Source organism: Pyrgilauda ruficollis, unplaced genomic scaffold (assembly GCF_017590135.1).
Source record: "Pyrgilauda ruficollis isolate IOZ18807 unplaced genomic scaffold, ASM1759013v1 scaffold40, whole genome shotgun sequence".
In the NCBI taxonomy this organism is placed as follows: Eukaryota; Metazoa; Chordata; class Aves; order Passeriformes; family Passeridae; genus Pyrgilauda; species Pyrgilauda ruficollis.
In genome coordinates, this window is record NW_024525490.1 from 3,667,880 (window position 1) to 3,684,741 (window position 16,862).

The window sequence follows — 16,862 nt, forward strand, 5'->3', positions numbered from 1 at the left end:
TTCCAGGACAGAAGCCATACCCTTGGCATCTGCTGCTGATAGCATCTGATGCTGATACATTGCATGCTTTGGGCCATATCCTAATGTCAACAGCTTTATTATCATCCCTTAGGGATGCTATCATTCCTGACAGGATTGTCTCCTGTAGATGAACCTAATGGGTTGATTTATGACCTTGGGTCCCTAGAAATCATTCTCTTTATGACAGGTTTCATAGTAGCTATTTGGGACTACCTACTGAAGTGCTGTGGACTATTTCTTAATTTTAAAACAGTGTCTTTTAAAATCAGTGCCTTTCTAGGGTAAAAGGCACATGCTCCTTTCAGCTCAAGCTGTTTCCTGTTGTTCCAGGGACACTTGCAGCTGGTATTCACTCTTGTATATGTTGCTGTTTGGAACACTGAAAATGTGCTGTGACAGTGAAACCTGAGGTGGTTGACTGTAGCTTGTCATCTTAGAAGGCAGGATAGGAACGATCCAGGAACTGAATTTCCCCAGTTTTTTATATAAAATTGTCACTAAATTTCTGTTTGCTCAACAAATTAACATATTGGTTATTTTTTAGAATCTGCTTCTAAAAGAAGGCATAGAAGCTTAAGTAGGTGGAGAGTTTTGAAATTTTTTTTTTGTCTTCATGGAATAAAGGAAAAAAATCCCATTTCACTGTTTCTTTTTTTTTCCCAGAAGTTTGGGAGGCTTGGTGACTTTTGATTAAGAGACTGTTTATGCACCTTTACGTTAATTCAGAATATCTTGTTATTACTAATTTTAGGCAAGTAGGAAATTGATCAAGAGGAGCGTCCTGGAATCTCAAGTTATTTGAAGTACATCTATGTCATCTCCATCCTTTTAAATAAAAGTCTGTGGCACTCTTTGATTTAATGGTGGAAGGAAGGCTTAGGTGCAAAAAGCAAATACAGCTTTCCTGCTTAGAGCATGAGGGGAACAGTACGGAAACGTTGTGCAAGAAGTCAGATCACAGAGTGCATGCTTGAAGCATACCTCATTGCTGAAGATATGTATGTATGCTGTTCTTTTCTGATTTTGAGATGCACTATGTTCACAACCATCATGCCAGAAAACCACATAATCCACTGGACTGCAGCTGGTTTGGCAGAGAATAACTGTAAAACTGTTTTCCCTCTTGGAATCAGCAACTATCAGGAGGAAAAGCAACTGCTGCTTAGATCCTTCTTTTTTCTTTTTTCTTTTTTTTTTCTTTTTTTTTTTTGGAAAAATGAGCAGCCTACATAAACTTGTTGTTATCTGGCATAACTCTACAGGCTGGAAATCCTTTTGTTAATGGGTCTTCTTTCTAAATTATAGTCTTGCAGCTTTTGAAAATTGTTGAAAATCAATCTGAACAAAAGATTTCCTAAACTCTTTTTCGTCAGTATTTGTTGTTTCTTCATTAAGATTTCCATTTCCATTCTCCATCCTTTTCTTCATTGAAATTAAATGTTTGATAGATTATTGGTGTGATCCTTGCAGAATTGAATTATGACAAACAAATCTGTGTGGAACAGAAATATAAATATGCAATCAGTCAAACAGGAAAAAAATCTTGCAACACATTACATATGCACTACAAAAATCTTTTGTGTTTCAAATATTTGTCTGCAAGTATAATTAATTCATAATCCTTCAAGATACTAAAAAATATTTATGTGGGTTTTTTAAAAATTATTATTATATCCTTCCTAATATTGCTGTAGCAATTTAAAGAGTGAAGTAAATTTTTGCCATATGGTCTAGAAGGCTGTAAAGATTTTAGTCAGGTTGTTGATTGCCATCAAGTGGGTTACAATCTTGTCAGCAAAGTATTTACTGAAGTTTAAAATCTTGTGTATCTTAACACAAAATTAACATAAATCCTGGACTGGGTCTTTCGGCCTGCAAGCATCTTCATCTCAAATCCCACTGACTGTTGCGTAGTTGGCAGTCTCCAGAGGACTTCAGCTATCCAAATTAACCTCACACTGCTAACAATTGTGCAAACCCATCATGTAACAGTTAGGGTAAAGCAAAATGGTTCTTTCCCTCTTAAAATGGTTCCATGCTTACAGCCTGCACAATGGAAATGTGTCTCTGTGCCTAAGTTGTTCTGCCCAATGACTCACAATGGTGAGATAATGAGCCACTGATGTCCCCAGTGAAGTAGCTGAGGCAAACATTCATTTCTGATGAACTTTTCATGAAAGGTAGAAACCATCATGACCAAGAATTTAATGCTGACAAGGTCTTAAATGTCAAGCAATTAATTTCACTGATGCTACTCTGCTGTTGCCCATTACTCTTGTGGCTTCTTTTTTTTTAATCTCAAAGTAAGTCAATAGGGTAGCTCACCTGATGCTTTATAAAATGCTTTTAATTGGTCGTAAGTCAGCTGTCTGGAGGCATTGTTTACTTCATTGGATCTTTATGAAAGCATAATCAATTTTTTGTTGGAACAGATGAAACAGATTCATTCTATATGATACTTAATTTTTAGTTGGAATTCTTTGTAGAAAGGTACAAATTAGTTTTCTTAATCTTGGTGAGGCTGGGATTAGGGGGGAGAAGTTCATATAGCCTAAAATTTCAGCAGAAAAAAGTAAACTGCATGATTTTTCACAGATCATTTGGGAAGGTGAGTATTGGACATTATTTGGTGCTAATGACAGAATTAATCTGTCCTTAGTGTTGTCTTTAAAATGTTTCTGCTTGCCTATACAAGTTTTCTGTGCTACACAGTGTTACCCTGTGATAGCGCTGGTTCCTCTTTTTCCTATCTTGTGACTTTTTTGGGGTGAACAAGTACCCTTCCTTCACCTGAGCTTTCATCTTAGAATCTAATCATGTTAGAATCTAAACTATAAATTAGCTTTTGCCCCCCCGCCCCCTTAGCATTCCATTTACAGAATGTGTTCACTTCTGTCACACTGGTAATCCTGCTGTCTCTGTCTGATACTAGAAGAAGGTTCTTCACCCAAAGAGAAAATGGTCAGGTACTGGAATAGCTCCCCAGGGCAGTGGTCACAGCATCAAGCCTGACAGAGTTCAAGAAGCGTTCGAACATTCAGGCATATGGTGTGACTCTTGGGTTGTCCTGTGCAGGGCCAGGAGTTGGGCTTTGATGATCCCTTTGGATGCCTTCCAAATGAAGGATATTATATGGTTTTGTGATTTTCCTCAGGTTTCACTTAATAAGGTAAAGATGTGAAACTTTCCTGATAAAATACAATTAAGAACTGGACTGTTGCTTTTCCTGAGTGATGCTCATCAGAAAGTCAATCCCTAATTTGTACATGCTGGAAAAGCTTGGGCTTCCCATTGGAATGAATGAATTGGAATCTACTGCCTGTGCTTGTAGAAATTATAATAATAATGTCATGCTGATTTATGGAGAATATTTTTGATTGCAATGAAACTATTGGGAGGGAACATCTCCTCTCCCCTTAATTTTTGACTATCCTAACAAAAACAAAGTCCCTCTCCAGTTTTGCTGATGATCACAGACAGGTAAACCTGTCCTTCAAAGTTGCGGAATGCTGGCAAAGCTATCCCTTGCTACAGTTTTGCATCCCTATGGTTGGAATTTTTTATTTTTCTTAAATATAGTTTTTAGCTGTGATTGGTTGCATGTGAAAAGCTGAGAATGTCAGAAAGTTGTGAACTCTGGCACTGCTAGTCTGAAAAGTCTGAAACTGTTAATTCTCTTTTATCTTGCAGCAGAAGTTCTAGGGGTTCCTATGTCTTCAGTTACAGGATCTCTCTTTTTTTTTTTTATTTGGCAGTGAAGGAAAAATGATGCCCAGGCACCTGTCACATAGTTTAATTTTTCTGTCTTCTAAAAGACTAATTCATTTTTTCATCTTTCCGCTTAACAATAGTGAATTTGGTTAGGATGGGCTCATTTCTTCGCATCTTTCTAGGACCAAAGCAAAGATACTGTGTTTGGTGAGGAAACTACACTTGAAATTGACTTTTGCAGCCAGAGGAAACTTGAAAAATATCAGTATCAAAGGACTGATAAGAGAAAGGCCAGCCAGAAAGTAAATTACAGCTTTGAATAATTGCTGTTTAAAAATACTGAATAGTTGTCATTCATTATTATTACAAGTTATTTTCAGCTATGAGCCACAATTACTTGAATAAATTAATGTAGTAATACTTATAAATTGTTTCTATAAACAGCCTTAAAGTTTTGGGTCCTCATTGCAATCTTCTTAAATACAAGCGGAGTGAAATTCACCAGATTTTTTAATATTTCTATGCTACATACAGCTCTGTCTTTTGGTTTGTATACTAGTAAGACTGAAGATTATTACTTCTGAAATGCAGTTGTAAAGATCAAAATTGAGTACAAGGGTAGTAAAGCGATTTCAAAACCATCTGATGAACCTACAATAGCCAAAGAAAAAAGGGATTTGAAGATTATAAAACAGATAGTATAATATATTCTCCCTTAACTGTCTTTGCTCACACATGCACTGTTTTCTTCCTGCCTGCCTCCCACCCTCCAAAAGTTCTTTATCCCTTGTATATTGCCCAAACCACTTAGAGTATCTTGTCGAGTCCTGAAGTTGAAGATCTTTTTTAACTCCACTAAAATATGTATCTGAGTTTGAGACTACTCTGAGGCTTATTTCTTTCAGAACTTCAGTCAACTCTAAGGCACAAGAGGAGCACTTGGACTAATTCATATACAATTTAAAAGTGGTTTAGTTGAAATAATTTATTGAAAAATATTTGAGACCTGGGTTCTTGATACGAAGATAAAATGAGATCTAATATACATAGGCTGGAATTTAACCAGTGACAAATCTAAACCTATTCCTATCAAATCAATTCTTTGCATGAATACACTTCATTCTTGAGAGCTAGTCTGGGAAAACATTTTATGGTCTGATTTTTATTCATTTGTCACTTATGAAAAAGAACTCATTACATGCTTTACAAAGCAAAGTTTGAGTTCACCTTCTTGACAAGCAGGTTGTACAAAACAGTACTTTTTTCTTCTTGTCCTTCAGCTCCAAGAAACACCAGCTCAAATTTAGAAGAGAAAAAGGATATATTTTGAGGCTGGACACCTCTTTTGTGGTGTAAGTCAGTTAACAAATAGGAAGTATCACTTCTAAGTACTGGGGAGATTTACAAATACTGTTTCCTTTTAGCTACTGAAATGAATGTTCTGTATTTCAGATGACTTAGAAAAATCTTGTTGTTGGCAGACACTAAAGAAGTACTTAATGCAACAGTGCTTCTAAGAAATATATAAAGGAAAGCTGAAGCTGTAATTTATAACAAAGTCTGTATTCCAGACCTCAAAAATAATTCAGAAAGCAACGTGTGCTCTGACTCAGAGTATGGATATGCAACTCTTCAGGACTCAGAGATTAATGGTAAATAAAAGGACCAGTTAACTTAATACCACCTTTTCCAGTGTTTTATTAATAATACTCCTGCTACAAACGTGCATTAGAACTCATAATGATGCTCACCAGATGTCTTTTTGCTGGTCAGAAAAGTAAATGCTAACTCTTTTTTTTTTCAATAAAAGCAACATGTAAAATAAAACAGACACAAAAAGCACAGAAGAAAAATTGCATAGTAGGGGGTGGGGGAGAAAGCAATTAACTTGAAAAATGTAGAACTGAAAATTAGAGCATAGTTTGGCTAAGTTTTCCACTTTGTAACTGTAATTAAAGAGTACAGCTTGTCTTCCTGAAGCAATAAAACAAAATATTGTCTGCTTAGCAAATGACCTTTAACTTGCGAAAATATGCAGTTCTGAATGCAAATGAAATAATAGCTTGAAAGAAATTAAATTTATTTCCAATTTCTCCATTTTGCGTGCACCCTACTGCATTCTTGAGTCTTTGAACCACTTCAATGTGCACTGACAAGACATTTGTTCAGAATACTCACTGCATTACCCTGTACATGATGTGTTGTAACATAAAAACTACAATTCAAATTCTGACCTTGCAGGGTAAGGTCAGGACAGGCTGTAGATTTCCTGATTTGTGTGGATCCACTATTTTTACTTACCTATAGACACGGTATTCAGGAACTCCTAGCAAACATTTCTGCTCTGAAGCTGAAGAAGCAGCTGTAGGATCTCAAGCTGCACTGGCCTTGGTTTATAGTATTGCTTCTTTTTAAGCCAAGTTTGGCAAAAATAGTGGTATGATTAGTAATACTTTCATAACGTTTATAAAAATTGCGAGGAAGGGTATTTTTCTGCACATTCTGAACTGGCACGTCAGAATCTACTTTAGAGCCAATACTAGACAAACACTCTCAAGAACCTAGTGCAATTGCTGTGTGTGGGTTTAACTCCAGACTTTTAGACAAGGAGCTTGATTGTGACAGCAATGAGGCCTGGCTTCAGGTAATATAGGAGAATGTCGTGACCATGCTGAAACATACACATTTGATGTAGGTGAGTTTTTCCACCCCAGAAAGACTGGACGGAGCAAACCAAAACCTTGGTTTTAAGCCCTGTTTTTTACCTTCCTGGGCTGTTACATCCCAGAGTCCCTTAATGCTCATGAGTTTATGGAGATCCTACAATGTATATTAAGACAGTATGAGGCATATACTTATAGTAATGTGGCCTCACATCTGATTTTAATCATCTGACCGAACCTATGCAGTAATGTGCAGTCCTTTTGCTACAAGAACCCTTACTCAATATGTTACTAGATGTCTTTTTTGAGTGTTTATTGTCAAATTTTGAGTGTATGTAACTTAATACTAATATATTCATGTTATGATAGATATATTTGATGTATATTGTTGCATTGTCATTATTTTTGCTCAAATTATTTGCATATAAAATTCCAGTGTAGAATTGAGTTGGAACTTTCAAGAGCAATTAAATTGCTTGTTTGGATTTGGAAGTAATGCAGTAGAAATTCTTTTGGCTAAGAATAGAACCAAATTTCATCAAGATAAGTGCATATTCTTTTTATCTATCAGGCTAGCAGTAGAGTGAGACATCATCAGTAAGTATTGCTGGCAACAAGTTAGAATTTGGAAACTTGTATTTCCAAAAATACTTCATAGAATTTCTTTCAAATATTTCAATGCAAAAGTTTCATCCTTTTTTATTTTGAAGTTTTGTTTCGTTGTTATTTGTGTTTATATTTTCACATTGCATACATGGTCAGTTTTAAGTATTGTAGAGCTTACATAGTGTGGTCTGAGTGTATGTTTATCATTAATCTTAAAAATTATTGAATATGCTGCATTATGTTACTTCTGAAGACTCAAATAATATCTGGATTTTGCATTTTTTAAATGTACACAACCACAATGAAATTGCCATGTGTATGTTGAAATGAATGAAACTACTACTTGTGTTATCTTTAATCTGCATTGTCAATGGTATCTAAATTGTGTTCTGTTTATGTAAAGAGTGTTCATATAATGAATAGTCATGGTGCACATTATTAGTCTACATTCTATTAGTCTAATAGTCTACACAGGTATTTCCATCTCTTTTCTTAAATGTGAGAGATTACTTAGTTGTTCAATAGAGAACTGTTCTGTACTGATAACAGAGGTCAGATGGAATTGCATTAGATTTCTCTCTTCTGTTCTTTGATTCATTACTGGGTAAAATGAGCTGCCCTGAAATATTTTTTTATTGCCTGTGCTCCCAATCAGAAATATTTTTGTACTCTTACTTCAGTGCATTACTCAAAAGAAACAGAATTTTAGTGGAGACTTGGGAAGCTTACCACTTGTGGTCGTGGTAATATATTGGGGGGCAGAAGTGGGAGTTAGTATTTCATATGGAGCAGTAGCTATATGGAGAAGTAATTTAAATTCATATACTGATTTTGAAAATTAGAAGAAGTTTTTTTAAATCATTGTATAAAATTCAGTCTCCTTTTCCTACAAAATCAAAGTGTTTGTGTATATATATATTTGTGCATGTTTATGTAGCTACGAGTAATTCTTAACTAAGATGATCAAAACGTCTTCTTACATATGTTTTTTAATGACCATCTTCTATGTAGTTATGTATTTCTCTGATACTGTTAAAATTGATGTTCTGTCCTGCTTTTGTGCATACTGGAGGCTTTCATGGTCAGTGGTGGTGAACTTCCTCCTCTTCTCACCTCTGTAACAATAATTCTTCCCAAGGTTATTTTAAGTCCGTATGGGGCAAACATTCCTGCTTCTCACATAAGCTACGGGAAGTATTGCAGGAGAAGGGAGGACTGCTGTTTAAGGTGTCTCAGAATTGCTGATTTGAAGATTGCTGTATTCTTTGAGTATGTTCTGTTTGTGATATTACTTGGACAACTTTTATTCACTAGAAAACACTGAAGAGTTGAAACAATGTTTATTTAACCTTGACATAAAGTACTGAAGTTGTGCCAAAACCCCCAAAAATACAGTATCAAAATAAAAACAAAATCATTAAAATTATATTTCTTGTTTTGAAGCGTCCCAGCCAGTTTCTACCTTTCTTTTGGAAGAAACTGGAATTTTAAATTGCAGGTTTTCTTTGTTGTGGGTAAGCTTCCGTTTCCGTCTGTCGAAAACTTAGTAGACCAATACTGACCTTATTTCTGTGGCATCTCAGGCTGGAAATCCTTTGCATTTTGCTTTTACTAAAAAAAGCTTACATTCCTGTCTTCTGCTATATCTTGTGCTTTGACATAAAACATTATTGAAGGGTTTTCCTTCTTTCCATATCCTCAGAGTTTAATATTTCTAGTATATGTGCTAATAAGTACAAACTTTTCCCCAGGTGATATTATAGTTATGAAGTAGTTTGCACCTTTTAACATAACATTTTCTAATTTAAGGGGTTTTTTTCAAAGGGATTTTTTTCATATTTTTTATGTTTTCTTGTTTCTTTCATGTCTCTAGCCAACAAGGACGCTAGTTATGACAAGTATGTCTTCTGAGTAAGTATTAACCATTTTGACTCTTTATTCAGCCTACCATTTAAATTTGAATATTGATATATTTTTTATGCTTATAGAAAATTAAATTTATCTTTGGGCTCTGCACTTTATTTCGTTCTGTATTCTTTCTAGAAAGTTGTTTGTACATGTATATTTTGTTGTTATTTGCACTCTATATATATATATATGTTTTTGTTGCTCTGGTGGAGACTAAAGTAGTTCTATAGGTGAGTTGAACAGGGCTTCAGAGCAATAAAACTAAAATCTTAAGCAAGTTTTGAATTTATCTGAAAGAAATGTGTATCATAGTTGTATGTTGTAAATGGTTCAGCCCACCACGGCCTTTTTGGCGTACATTTTAATTATTTCTATTTAAAAAGTCATAATCTGAAACATCAGTTTAAAATGTTTTATTTCATATGAATAGTTACAGAATAAATATCAGTTGTAGGCTTTCTAGTGACTTAGTTTCAAAACATTAGAAGCAGCTGCCACTGCATATTTTGGGGGAGAGTTAATAATTTTCTGGCATGTTCTTATCATTCTCTTAAAAGTCTTAAAGCATAAGGAACATCCAACAAAAACATGATTCCATATTTTATACTGCACTTGCTTACAGTTTTTGAATTCTTTTTCAAAACTCAAGATATTTATACTACCCAAAAATCTGTTTCAGGTTTGCTGTAACTAAATGTTGACAGTTACATAGAAATAAATACTCAGAAACAGCATTTAGTGGCTACGCTTTCAGAAGTTTTTTGTAAGAGGTTATCAATAGCTATTAACAAGTGTACTTATATATGCCAGAAACATAAAACAGAATTAATATTTTTCTTGTATTTAATGTGTCTGGATGCTAGTAACACCAGGACTATAAAATGAACCTCACAAGTCATGCAATGCAGAATCACTGTGAATCATCATTACCGTGCAGATAGTAGGGGAAGACAGAGGCTGTGGTCTGCCTAAAAGAGGAGAACAAATCCCGGCTGAGCTGGGGAAATTTATTTTTTTTTTAAACAGGTCATTAATATATTATTTCTTTCATGTTCTTATAAATTGACTTTCCCCACCACCCAATTACTACTTCCTTAAATTAAATTGTCTGGGGATAAAAGTTGCTTTTCTTCAGAACCTTTTCATCAAGACTGCTTTTGGCTGACTACAATTTTAGGCATTCATCAGCTTGTAAATGGGTGAAGGGAAAAGGATTGCTTCTGACACAACCAAAGAACAGAAAACAGTCCTCCAAAACACAACCCAGTGGTCAAAAGCCAATTCTACTACAGTAGGTACAGCCTCAAAATGTGGTTCCTTAGAATTTACATTTTAAGATGCATGAGTTCAGTGGTTTCATGGCATTGGGTTTTGAGGTTATAATAAATGCTGCTCACTAATTCCCAACCATACTGCTATCTAATTTTCTGATTTAAAAATTCAGTGAAATTTTGCTGTAAATTTTCATCCACCAGTTTTTGCAGCTGTCTCGAGTATAAACTGGTGAGTTTTCTCTGCAGTTTGTAAGACGTCTTCAATTCAAGACTTGTACAACAGAAATTTTTCTTCTCCTTGTGAGGAATTTTGTGCAGACACAGCAAGAATTTAGAAAAGGTTCAGGTAAAGTATGGAGCATGCAGTCTGGCCAGCCCCTATGGGTTGCAGTGTTGCAAAAACATTGACTTGTAGGCTATACCAAGCTAAAGCTCACAAAATGAAAAGGGAATACTAAGAATTCTAGTAACAATCAAAGCTATATAGCCAAGGCCAGAATTCATACCAGAGAGAGGGTTAGTCATAGGATTTTTTGAAGTATCTCAACATACAATATCACCTTTTCATTTAATTGTGACATTCATTTGCTGCACTGTTTTCACTATTCTTTTTTGTTTGTTTGTTTTAAACTTCTTGAAAAATTATTGCTCCAATTTTTGTGAAGAATTTTTTTGCAGTTTTGTTGGGATTCTGTTAAGTGGCGTTTGTTTTAGCTGGGATATTTTGAGAGTTCTACCAGACTTCCTTTCTGTGGAGTTAAATGTAGTGAGAATGAAGCAACCCCAAAGGCTTCTGGAGATGCTCTGAGTGCACTTGCATTGTGTCTGTGATCAACTCAGAAGTTTTGCCTTAAAGGATCACCACTGGGATAGTGTGGCTGTGTTCAAGATTGTGACTAATTGCTTTCTCTTGTGTTGCATGGACATTTCCAAGTTAGTATGAGGAGTAGAGGAGGCCACCAGAATTTTGCTTTATTTTACAGATATTTAAGGATCATTTATAATTGTAGAAATAATCATTCATAAGAGCAGTAAATTGTAATCATGCAACAGCTTTTCTCTTGTGATACCAAAGTCTTCCTGTTTTCATAATTATATATTTATGTGCTCCTGCATAGCTATATAGAGAGCTTAAATTAGAATTCCAGTTATAGATGGCGATTCTGGAATTTAGATCTAATTTTATGTATTTCGTTATAATTGTATTTAAGGATAAGTGAATTTTTAATTGAAACATTGGCATAGATTTGTAGGTTGCAAGCCAGATAGAACTTTAGGACTTTTCTAAATTTAGACACAGCATTATTTAGATGCTGAAAATCTGGGGCTTCTTAATGAAATGCCGTTAAATGTGCTGTGTCTAAATGTTTACATTTCTTGGTACTATTTTTTATAGTACAATAAAAGAAACAAAGAATTAGGCTCTGTTGTGTTGGGCATTGTACACAAACAACATAATAGATAATTCTGCACTCAAAAGCTTTTATTTAAACAGACAAGATAGATGTGGGGGGCTAAAGGGCTTTGATGTGCAAGTAGATGTGATTGTGTGATAATGGAAAAGGGTCTGTTAGGACTCTGGAGAGGTTAATGACTTTAGAGCTAGCAAATGGGTAGAGGCTTAGTGAGAAAAGGATAAAAAATGTTTCGTGGGGAAAGAAATGAGGTGGATTTGAATTAATTTGTGATGTATGAATATGCTTCTATAATTCTGCCTTCCTCCATTCAGTGGTGCATGGGCTTTTTTACCTTTTCTTCTTGTTAGGAAGCAAAATACAGTAATTCAGGTCGTGAAGAAACTTGGAGACTTTTTGTGCTCAAATGAAGTGTGTGAAACAACAAGTCATGTGGTTACTGGGAGTCCTCGTCGTACCCTGAATGTTATGCTGGGAATTGCTCGTGGGTGTTGGATTGTTTCTTATGAGTGGGTAAGAAATGCTTTCTAACTTTACTGCACAATAAATTAAATTTAGTTTGTATAGCTGAAATATCAACCATGTTTGTGTCCATACTGCCTGCAATGATGCCAATGTTAAGTTATTCAGGCTCACTTAGAGTTAGTTCAATTGGATGAAATTTGTCTGTGTGAAGATCTGTTAGTTAGTTACAGTTTTTCAGTGCTTAATTTAACCAAAATATTCCTGTGTTGTACCTCATTATCTAGTTTAGAAAGAGGACTTATCTCATGGATGAGAAACTCATGTCCCATGCATTATTTTTGGACAGATAAATTTCTGCTCAACATTAGCCAACTCACATTATTCAGATTGAACATTTTATGTCCTGATATAATGTATTTCTGTTATGTTCTGAAACATGTATTGTGTTCAGCATTGGAAAAAATGAAGAGAAATTCTTAGGTATTTCACTGCAAATGGGAAAAAATGTAAAATAGCAATAGTGGTGGCTGGGTGGGGAACTTATCTGTCAGCCCAGGCTTAAACCATCTCAATTGCTCACTGTAATAACAGAGATTAACCACCCAATGTGTCATTGAAGATGACAGTTTCTCAGCTTTCCTCATGCTTCCAGAGCTATAAAACATAGATCGTGAAATTTATATGGAAATAGCTCTCTATCTTCAACAGAAAAGGGTTGTTGAATAACTAAATTTTGTGGTTTCCTCTTTCTAATAAATACTTTAAAATTTACTTGTTGAGTGGAAAATAAACTGCTGCCTTTTTGTTTTCAAGATGTCTGGCAGTTACCAGTATGAAACTTGTCCTATATGATACATATGCAGTTATCTGAAGTTGTTGTGGTATACTTCAGGTTTTTCAGAAGTTCTTGGTGATTAATTTCCCTTGGAATAGAGGGTTTGCATCTTTGGCCATCTTAAGGATCCAGTAATGTGCCTTTGTGGCAAAAGAAAACTAATAGCATCCTTGGCTGCATTAAGATGAGCATATTTGAGCAGGGGTTTTGGAGAAGAACATCTCCACAGACTCATTCCAGCCTACTGTATGATTCTTTGCATCTATTAGTTAAATGCACTAAATTATCTGTCCCATGCTTACCTTTGTATGGAGCATTAAACAAGTCACAACATAATTGTCACAAGTTACTTTTTCATAACAGGGTGCTCAAACATGAAAGCTGCCTTCTTCCTTGAGAAAAAGCTTCAAATAACTACTAAGATAGCTAGAGATAAGTACTACAAAATAGTTTCCTGTCTTTGTACATAAAGCAGTATGGATAATCAGTATTCCAACAAGTGCTGTCCTAGAATTTCATTGCCCATTTTATGCCCTATACCTCTGTGAAAAAATGTATGGTGAAAATATCTACCTATGCGCTTCATAGAGCAGTATGGAAATGTTTGATTGGAAATGTTGTCCTCTTGTCTTATGGTCTACCTTGTAGACTCATGGGATCATCTATGCCCCTCGTATAATACCAACAAGTTGAATGAAATTGTTCCAAGAATTAGTTTGTCCCTGTAGATGTTATTGGATCAAATGCTGATGCTGTTTTCACTCATTTTATTAAGCTGCTATTTAGACAAAGTTCTGAAGTTACTGGGAGAGATGCATGAGAAAGAACTAGAGACAAAGTTCAGATCTCCAGATCAAGTTTGATCTTATATTATCTGCTTATCTGGAAGATTTCTATTTTTAGGACCGTGCTTATCTCTTTCACAGAGACTAGGTAAAACTTTGCCCATAAATGTGTATTCCCTCTATTTATTTATTTATTTATTTAACTGAAATCAAACAGTGCTTTGAACCTTTTTAAAAAAATATTTCTTCACCTGTCTAAATCATTGAATCATGTGATATAAGTGCTTCATTGTCTTATTTCATATTGTGCCAATGGCCATTTGGCCATAAGATGGCCGAATACTTTTGCCGTGTTTTTACCCAGTTTGGTTAACTAGAGAACAGTAAACTGAAGCCTTACCTAGCCAGAATTGAGGAATTCAGTAGAAAATTAGTCAGGAAAATTTCATCTAAGAAAATAATCTTCTCCTTTTATTGGTGCTACGTAACTGAAGCCTTTAAATGTAATCAATCCTACCATTAGTATTTTCACTGATAAAATAGTTCAAATTGGATCATTTAAAAAATCAGTCAATCTGGAAAAATTAGCAGTACCTTATAAACATGGTATTACTTTTGAGCAGTGATGATTGTCTTTTGGAGATGTTTATCAGAGTTTCAAGAATATATTTACCTCTGCCTTTTGACTTGTAATGTGGACATAATTTGGGATGAAGTAGTTTTTTTCTTCTGAGAAAAACTTAAAATGTTGTTTTTAAAGATGGATGTTGGAGAAATACCAAATTTACCATCAGACATTTAACCTTCATAGCATCCATTTACATTTTCAAGATGAATTATTCAAGTATAAATACCATATGATCATTCATTGTGCTAGCTGGATAGGTGAGAGACCTTAAATAATTAAACAAATTGTGTGTTTTCAGACCCTTTGAGCTAACTCTTTCATAACTGCACATTTGAAAACTTCCAGATAGGCTCTTTATTCTCAATAGAAACACACATTCAGAAGTATTCAGCTAAGAATAATATTGCAAATCATAACTTCTTTTTGAATAACATGAATCTGAAGCATTTTTTGGTGTTGCTGTGAAAATATTACTGGTTGACAATTTGCCAAAGCCAGAAACAAATTTTCAGTGACTTGGAATGGAAAGCTCTTGTCTTTGTTTTCATGAAAACTGAATGTTTTAGTGAGTGGTGACCTAATTATTTACTGCAGGACCTGTTCATGAACTCAGTATCCAATTTTCTTTTTATCTAAGAGAGTAGATATGATGCCTTTGTACTCAATTCCAGAACCATGATAGACAAGCATTAATCCATCTTTTGTTAAGACAAACAAATTTCATTTCTAAACAAAGTTCTGTAAATACTACAAGGGTTGATAAAGGTCATTGCTGTAGAATTGGCCTGGAAAATGAAATAGGATTACTTAATCATAACTAATCTTTTGGGTTTATATTTTAATCTATTTAGGTTGTTTTCCAGCTACTTTTGATACAAACATGATATTGGTACTATAAGGACATGATGTATATGTAGTACAGCACAGTACATCTGTTCCTGCTCAAGTTTATTTATGAAGAATTTTTTTTACTCTAGTATGTCTATGAATTTTATTCAAAGTTACAATTTTCTTGGTTCAGTTAAAGTTGATTTATATCGTGATTAAAAGAGAAATTACAGTAACAAGTTTCTTTTATGTTCAATAAATATATACAGCTATATGTATAAAGCCAAGAGGCTTTGATATTATTATTGTAATTTGTTAAAAGTAATTATAAAAAATATACACAGGTACCACCCTAAAATTTATAACTTACAATCCTATGTTGCAGTCTTAACTGTATTTTCTTAAGAAGTTACCATACTTTTCTTAGCTGAACATTGCAATGCATTATTGGGTTTTGAATATTTTTTAAAGGTCGTTGATTTATTAATGTGCTCAACTCTTATTTTTATGTTTGGTGTGATATACTGTCTATAGAAATTATTTTCTCTTTTTGCACAGCTGTTACATTTTCAAATATTTGATTGTGCTTTTTCTAAAAGTAAACATAGTATTCTTTGGGTGTTTTGTAATCAAATTTAGCAGTAAGTCTAAGGATATGCTGCTTTTTATTGTGAACAAAAAATTACTCTTCATTTCCAATAGCCTGCAAAATTGGACACCTCTCCTCACAAGTAAAACATCACTTGTCACATCAAATAAGGCAACAGCTTTTGTAGAAGTTCTCATTTGAGGTTGTTTGACTTGCCTGGAAGTCATCAGGCATAAGATACTTTGGATTGAAAACTGTAGAACTTATTTAGAAAATAATTTTGTTATGAAAACTGAATTTGATGCTTGTAGCAACAGATTTGGGGCAAAAGAACCCTTTACAGAAACTTATTTTCTTACAAGCAATTGGGCTATTTTATAAGGTTTACATTGCTAGTTTATGATCAAATTTGTTCAGCTTAGAATTTTCCATTAGTGAGCTGTAATATTGTAAAGGATAACTTTACCATGCTCCATATATTTAATACCAGTTTTTATCTACGGGGAATATTTCATAGAATCATTCACAAATTTTAAAAGGGAACGTTTTATAATTTAAATTTAAACTAATAATATATGCATTTGTATGACAGAGTATTTCAGTCATTGTGTATCAAGCATGGAAATAATTTTGGACACTGATGAAATTCAGCTTGCTCTAAGATGAATAATGACAACTGTTTAATAGTGCATGGCTGTGCTAATGACTTAAACTATTTGAAATGGCTAGAGAGCTATTTAGGGAAGATATGAAAGAGGTTGAACTATCCTAAAACAGGGATTTGCTTTCTGATAAATTCCATATGTCCCATTTAGCAGGTATATGTCTCTTTCTTGTTCAGGTAGCTTCACTTGCTCTAAGAGCAACAGGATGTCTCACTGGTTGGTAACATTGCTTTTTTTGAACTTAAGGGGTACCAGATGGCAACTACAGAAGAAACATTGTGAAGCTCAAGTACCTGTAAATGGGAAAAGTTGTTGAATTGAGTGACAGTGGACAAACTTAGCAAAGAAGATACCAGTGTTTTACCTCTGTGAGAAGCTTTATGGCTCACCACTTAGTAAACCAATGAAAAAAAAGAATCTCATCTTCCATCAGAATGGTCTTCAGAATTTAGTCTGCCTACAAATTAGG

The 16,862-nt window shown here is 34.4% G+C and overlaps 1 protein-coding gene across 1 annotated transcript in view; it reads left to right on the top strand.

The window, feature by feature from the left end:
- Positions 1-16,862, top strand: part of MCPH1 (microcephalin 1) — a 122,908-nt gene that overhangs the window by 25,116 nt on the left and 80,930 nt on the right. Inside the window, exons 10-11 of the mRNA XM_041477479.1 lie at positions 8,875-8,912; positions 11,949-12,111. Coding sequence (XP_041333413.1) covers positions 8,875-8,912; positions 11,949-12,111 — 201 coding nt within the window. The remainder of the gene's footprint in view (positions 1-8,874; positions 8,913-11,948; positions 12,112-16,862) is intronic.